A 7,921-nucleotide genomic window follows, 5' to 3' on the forward strand; every position below is an offset into this window, starting at 1 on the left:
GACACCTTTAATGTTGACAGGATGCCCCAGTAGCCTACTGGTTAAGACACATATCACATAACTGCAGTGTCTGCGGTTCATTTCCAGCTGTGGGTCTTTGCTGCTTGTCATCTCTCTCTTTACCCAATTTACAGTCTCGACACTTCACACTGTCAAAGGCAAATATGCTTAAAAATAAATCTATAAAAAACCATAATACACACACTCAGACAGCAGGACAGATTCCAGTCAGTATGTTAGATATATTTAACTTTCCAAACTACTTTATTGATGTACTGAAAAAAAAAAGAAAACACATACAAGACATTCACATAGTTAAGTCCCATCAGCAACAGCGCCCACTCACTCCAAATGTTGCATTGAAATGTTGATATTGCATATAAACGTTCACAAATGTTGCCTCCGCCCCGGTTCAGTGTTAACCCTCAGGTAGAGACTGACCGGTTCAGACAACATCGGGCACTTTTTCCCCTCTCACACAACCGTCAATGAAACAAAAGCTGCTGAAACTGTTCTTCTTAAATCTTAAAACTCAACTTTAAATGTCCGAAACAGCATTTTTTTTAACATTTCATACATACGGAAAACAAAACATTTCAACAATAATGTAGCTGTGGAAAAGACCTGAGCCCAGCGTTGGTGTTTTTGTGAGTGTGTCTACAGTCTTCAGATATGCATTTCAGAGAATTGTTCCTACATGCAGATCCAAAGCTGCTGGGTAAAAACAAACACCGCCTCGGGCTCTTCCAAACGATAAAGAAGGTCAGACTGAAGAACGCTGCTGATCCCTCGCCTCCGACGCTGAAATGTTTTATTTTTCCTCAAACACGCACTATTCTTATCACACAGACTTCAATATTACTTCAATACCATCGCAAAAAAAAAGAAACAAAAAAAAAAAGACTAAAAATCAGCATTTTTAATTCAGAAACATTTCACCAAATGTGTGTAGATTGTAAAGAGAGAGAAGACAGAAGGCTGGAGCAGCCTCGGTCTGAATCGTAAACAGATAAAAATATTCAAGTCCACCACGTGCTGATGTGGATTCCAGTCCATGTAATCTGCCTGGAGCCATCCAAAACCCAGTCCAGGTCACATGAGGGACTTTATATGAAGCATTTTGGTGACTTAATGTTTCTTTGCTGGTGTTCTGGGTTGCCATGGTATCGCAGTACTACTGAATTTTATGGTATTGAACATAGTATTTGCATGAAAAAGTCTCGATCTCGGTGTGGTGGCGAGAAAACTATGTTCAAGACCGAGAAAGGTATCAGAAGGCAACTGTGGACCCTGTGGGAAAGTCTGATTGGCAGACAGTGATCAGCTGACAGCCTCTCTTGTTGGCTCAGGGTGGGGCAAGTCCATCATCATCATAATCATCATCATCATCATTATCATCTTCACCATCCTCCTCCTCTTCTTCCTCTTCACTCAGCCTTGTCTTTCCTCTTGGCTGTGAAGGGGACTTTGCTGGCTACCGTCGAACCCACCGTGGAGACGCCGCCGGCCACGGCCGACACCCCGCCCTTCACCAGCCCCACCCCAACAGAGGGCACCGTGGTCACAGCCGACTTGGTGATCTCCAGGCTCTTGCCACCCACCCAAGCCACCCCGCCCACGGCTGCACCCACGACGCCCTTGGTGACGTTGAAGAGGCCGCCGGTCACCCGCCACATCATGCCAGGGGCGGGCGCCACATGGTCCTTACCAGAGTCTGAAAACAAATCAAAACATACATGAAACATCAATGAACAGGCAGGTTTTTCATTGTCATACATGTACTCCAATGATGAAAACCCCTGCAGTGTATAGAAGACATGTTTGATTTGATCAACTGTCTCCATCAATAATGGTGGATCAAGGCTTTCTGGTTTCACTGTGAGCATTTAGAGCGACTGCTGGCAGGGAAAGATCAATAAATAAAAACAATGCTGTTTTCTTCTTCTTGAATTCAATTCCATTTTATTTATATAGCATCAAATCGTCACAAAAGTTATCTCAGGGCACTTTTCACATAGAGCAGGTCAGGACCGTACCCTTTAATTTACAAAGACCCAACGATTCCTCCATGAGCAGCACTTGGCAACGCTACAAGGAAAAACTCCCCTTTAACGGGCAGAAACCTCAAGCAGAACTGGACTCTAGGTGGGCGGCCATCTGCCTTGACCGGTTGGGTTAAGAGAGAAAGAAGGAGGGAGAGAGGAGAGGAGGGAATATATACTCATAATGAAGCTTAAACTTAAAGGGCAGGTTCACCATTTTTAAAGTCTGTCTTAAAACATCAGTCAGGAGCCCAAATGAACAGTGAAACATGATTTTCTTGCTGTTATAATTCCTCCTGTTCATACTGACCATTAGAGGATCCCTTCATAATGCACTTACAATGTAAGAGATGGGAGTGATCAGCTTTCAATATTAGTCTTTTTAGTGCCAAATTTCCTCCTTTTGTTACAATCCTTCCACTGTTGAACAGAAAAACACTCTTAACTGTGGAGGATATCCACTTCATCTGACTGACTCAGACGGCTGAAACCTCATTTTAATCTTCAGATAAACTTTTAAATACATTTTTGCACAAAACGAGGACTGTGGATTTTGTTCCCTGTCACTTGCATTATTAAGTGCATCTTTAAATAGTCAGTATGAACAAGAGGAACAGTTACAGCAAGCAAAACCTATTTCATATGTTCATATGGACACCTGACTGTTGTTTAAAGACAGACTGGAAAAATTGTGAACCCGTCCTTTAAAGGTTAAGGCAATGTGTTACATTTTTTTGTCAACAAATCTCATGAAAAAGACCAAAACAAATAAGAAGTTAGTGCATCTCCCAATACTTTGATTTCTTTTTGCTATATCTGTGGCACTCAGGCCCAGGCCCATTGGTTCCTGATGAAGACGTAAGTCTTTAAAAACAGATCACAAATACATAGTTGTATTTTTTAAAAAGGCTCAGTAATTTCCTAAAGCAGCCGGTCACTGTAGTTTTCAAGCAATTAATACTTAAAGAGGAGGAAATGGTGCATTTTTAGGGGACAGTGTAGCTTATCGATGTTTTTTCTATAGTTTTTGGACAACAATGGAGCTCTACAGCACAGAGGAATATATATATATATATATACAGATATATCAGGCTTTAGATACACAGACATTGACATGTTAGTAGGATCAATTCATTGTTGGTTTGGGTTAACACATGAAAATTACAAAAATCTAGAATAACACCAGATTTATTCATTGTATTTCTGATATTGTCTGTGATGTTTTCACCAGATGGCTAATGTTGTGAAATACAAGCGTGTTTTGAGCACAAAAACAGTGAACTGAGATTAAATTTTGTTATTTGGCGATGCTGTTGGTGCTATGACATAACCAGGAGTGTATCTGCAAGTTTGGGCTTTTTCTTAACACACACACATACACACACACACACACTCTGCTGGTCTGATCTTTACAATTCACCTTGTGAGCGAGCAAAACTAAAAACAGAAATCTTCTTTATCTAATAAAGCAACAGCGATTGAGAGCAGCAGCAGGGGACTAAACTGGGGCAAAGTGTCTCAATGTTGGACACAAATAGCAGGTTGGAGCTGAAGCCGCTCTTACACAAACAAGCATATTCCCCTGACAAACCGACTGTTTCTGAAATAGCAGCAGGCAACATGTGAGCACAGATTGCACGATATCCCCTGCTGATGTTTCAGCGTTTAGCCGCAGCCTAGGGAGCTGGCAGCTTACCCTCTGCAGGCTGACTGTAGGCGGGTTCGGCTTCGTCCGAGGCCACGCTGGTCCCAGGCTGGGGCTCCACGTTAACGCTGTTCACATTCTGGAAAACACAGGAAAAAAACAAAAGGGTTTCTTTAATCTGAATGACTCAAACTTCACATTACTTCTTTATATAACTGAATACTCTCATGGCTGGGAATCAAACCTTAATATTTAAGTATGTGACTAAAATGTGTCCATGGCAGCGAGTATCAAAATATCAATAAATAAAATGATCAGATAGTTTCTGGTTCAATTTTATGTGTTTTATTTAATTAGAAAACATTTAAAGGAGCCGTCCACCAATTCTGATCAGTGTACTCGTCACGGTTAACGGTATTTTGCATTACAACTGTGAAAACAGTCGTATGTCTTCTGAGTCTTGATGAGGTTTGTCAAGGGAGAAAATGACCCTGATGATGTCACAGTGATGTCATCAGGGTTGTCTCAGCTCAAACTTGAAGTGCACAAATTTACAACACAAAGCCTGCGTTACAAATGTGGGCTCAATGAGTGTGAAGGATGTGGGTGTGTTTAACAGGAAGGGAGGTTTTAACAAAAAGATGAACTGTTGAATTACGTGAAATTTATGATCCAGTGTTTTTGGAGCCCATGACTAGGACTAAAGGTCAGGATATCTCGACCTCGGCTACTTCCAGTTGACCAGTCTTTTTTAAAAAAATCAGTCTCTTGTGAGTCCCCAAACTATATGGAAGTGCAACATTGACTCACTGAAGTGTCCTTTTAATATTTGAGAAGGGTTTTGTAGAAGAACATTTTTATATTCTTTAAGTAAGGTGTCAAAAAAACATAATTCTGTTATCGGTACTGAAACTAAGTATCGTATTGCTGCTAATACCAAAAAATATAAAACCAAGAGTACTTTGATGATGGTGCTTATTGGAGGTGACTTTTTCAGCTTCACTGCCCAAATAGTACTGATAAACAGTCCAGATATAACTATCAGACTGTATAAAGTGTAGAGCTGCAACAATTAGTCGACTTGTTGATCCACAGAAAATTATTCAGCATCTATTACGATAATTGATCAACTGTTTTGAGTTATTTTTTTTAGAAAATAACACTAAAATTCTCTGTTTCCAGCTTCTAAAGTGTGAATATTTTATTGTTCCTCTATTTCTCTGTGACATTTGAGGCCACAACATAAGCAGAGCTCTGAGTCAAGTCAGAAAGTTCAAGACAAAAAACTCTTTTAATTAATATCTTACATGTAAAATACAGACAGGCAGCCTCACTTACTGTTTGTGCTCTGGCATCAAGTCTCACAGGTATTTAGTGAGATTGTGATTTTAATCAGCTGCTCCTGTTGCTCAGCGTGTCAAATGCAGATTTTATATGAGATCAATTTAAAGAGAAAACTCTCTAAAATCCTGTCATTATGTGCAAGAAAATGTTTAAAGCAGATTTACAGATAAACACCGTCTATCTCGCCGGGGTCAGTCTTACTCTTACATGTAATTATCTGACATACTCATCACACTCCAGAGATAATGTCTATTTTCCATTTGGGGCCCTTTTATTTATCCCAAACATTCTGCCTGTGGTTTTGTTGTCTGTGTGACATTTTATATTTTTTTGCATAACATTTCACTAAAGTTTCCTTTCTTTTTCTTTTTAGTCATTGATGTAATGATAAAACAATGTGGCCTTTTACTCCTGTTTTACATTTAGTTAGATAAAATAGAATCAGATAATGTGTAAATAAATCTTGAACACGTGGCTGCCACACCGAACGCCAGCGAGAGATCCAACAGACTGTCGTCATGCCACTGTGATCTTAACCTTTCTGATTTATGACCCTATAAATTAGGTGTATTTGCATAGTGCAACAAAACCACGTCCATATTTGTCATGCTTGGTGTAAAAAGTATGTAGAGCAGCGGTTCTCAAAGTGGGGTCCGGGGAACCTCAGGGGTCCTTGAGGGGGTTGCAGGGAGAAATATTCATTTTTCACAATAATTTCATCCGCAAGTAACACAATGACAGGATGAATGACTATTCAGGTCATGGGTTTCATACACTTTCTGTAATAAAATATCTAAAAGCAAAAATCTTATCAGATGGGGTCTAATTTGTGTCACGTTAGGGGTCCGTTACATGAAAAGGTTTGAGAACTACTGGTGTAAAGTCTTATTTTCTTTAATATGATCATCTTGCAAACCAGCATCACCCCACCCCCACTTTTTTTTTTTTTTTTTTTTGTGTGTGTGACCCACCGAAGGGCCCCCAAACCCAAGATTGAAACCCAGTGCTGCAGGTTATTTGTGTATCTGATAAATGTCGCAACATTTCTGCTCTAAGAGACTAATGTAATGTAAAAATGTTGTTTGGTTTTTTAAAAAAATGAACATTAGTCACAGTTTGAGTAACCTTTGCAGGAAGCTGTGACGCCTCCCTTAAATGTCACTACACAGAAAATTACACTTTTTCTAGAGAAGGGCAGGCGGGATTTCCTAAAAGAAATACAAATAATAAAACCTGTTATTATACATATATCCGCTCCACTCATATCACGTATGTAGCCTACAGCTGAAAAAATAGTCGTATAACTTGGATCTAGTTAAAATCCCATCGCTCACACGCAGTTTGTGAACCATATTTCACATATGTTAAGTCATAAGGATGCTGATTAGTTCTTACCTTCACCATTGTTCCCAGTGTCTCTCCCACAAACACACCTGGCAGCAGAGAAACTTGAGAATGGTGCAGCTCCTGTTTCAGCCTGCGAGCCAAACTCTGCTGTAGATTAATAAACTGCTCTCTGTCTGTCTGTTTCTCTCTCTGTATGTGTGTGAAACACTGCTGACGGTTCTTCTTCTCCTCGTTTATCGCATTAAATCTGCTGCTTTCTAACTTCTCCTCTCTCACAGTTACAGGCAGAGCTACGCAGGTCTCTTTTTCACCCTGCTGGTTCTGCCGACGTGGCGCCTTCACACACACACACACACACACACACACACACACACACACACACACACACACACACACACACACACACACACACACACACACACACACACACACTGTCAAACCACACACAACACACTGGACTTCCGCTCAGGACCTTTAAATTAAATCTCTTATCATATGTATAGATTTTATTCACACGTTTCCTTTTTATTTGTTCTTTTCACCATTGCTCCGATGTTTTTATTTGATGAATTTCCATGTACGGAAGCCGAGAATGGCCATATATTATTTTTAATGCCGTTATCTCGATGTGACGAGTTTTTTATTTCGAGTTAATTTATCTCCTTACTGTATTGTACAGTAATCAAATAATGGACCGCATTAGTATATAATAGAACCTGCATATGTGACACTTATGTATTTACTATAATAAATACTGTAAATATAATATGTAATATTAACATGTGAATCTGTAAACTGCTTTGGCAACATGTTTTTGTTCATGCTATTTGAATAGATAGATAGATAGATAGATAGATACATAGATAGATAGATAGATAGATAGATAGATATTTTGTATTAAATAACTTGAAGAAGAAGAGTGTAAAAGAGGACTTGTGATACCTTGACTGAAGTACAGTCTGACGTGTTAATCAATAATGGATACTCCTTAATCTGATGTTTTCAGTTTATTAGTTGCCACAGTTGTCAAGACGCCTTTTATGTACGCCGGCATGGTACTCCTGATCTCTGATAAACATTACAAGTAATAAGTAATAAACAACCTTTTGATTTCTGGTAATAATATGTTGATTATTTCATGATCTTTAGATAACAGCCATTAAAAAATAATAATTGCAAGCAAGGCCGTTCTTGGTTTCTGTATCCATGTAATTAAATGTGCTTTCATATTTCTTTTACAAATCTGTTCGACACATTCACAAACTTGGATTTTTCATGCTGTTTTTTTTTTCTCTCACAGATTTACAAATGTTGATTTACAATAACAAACTTTGGAAATAAGCTCAATTTTTTTTTATTGGACCTTATTTAGTATCGCCATGTGGTGTTTTGGGGGCGATAAGTCAGTATGGAAATGGAGGTAATGTGCTGATAGAGGAATCAGGAATAAATAAGAATTTAAAGAAGAATTTGTTAATATTTCCCTGATTTAAATTGTTGCGATGCTAATCTTCTGTTAGCAGGTGTGTCTCCAGGGAGGGCC

General features: G+C 39.1%; 1 protein-coding gene across 1 annotated transcript; it reads right to left on the bottom strand.

Annotated features, from left to right (window-relative positions):
• Positions 1-245: 245 nt before the first annotated feature.
• On the bottom strand, positions 246-6,765 carry zgc:153675 (uncharacterized protein LOC768179 homolog). The gene is made up of 3 exons (XM_067586430.1): positions 6,427-6,765; positions 3,739-3,826; positions 246-1,714 (listed from the first exon to the last, which is right to left on the bottom strand). Exons 1-3 carry the CDS (start codon positions 6,433-6,435, stop codon positions 1,428-1,430), a joined length of 384 nt encoding a protein of 127 aa, XP_067442531.1. The 5' UTR covers positions 6,436-6,765; the 3' UTR covers positions 246-1,427.
• Positions 6,766-7,921: the final 1,156 nt, after the last annotated feature.

The sequence above is a fragment of the Thunnus thynnus genome, chromosome 4, assembly GCF_963924715.1.
Source record: "Thunnus thynnus chromosome 4, fThuThy2.1, whole genome shotgun sequence".
NCBI lineage: Eukaryota > Metazoa > Chordata > Actinopteri > Scombriformes > Scombridae > Thunnus > Thunnus thynnus.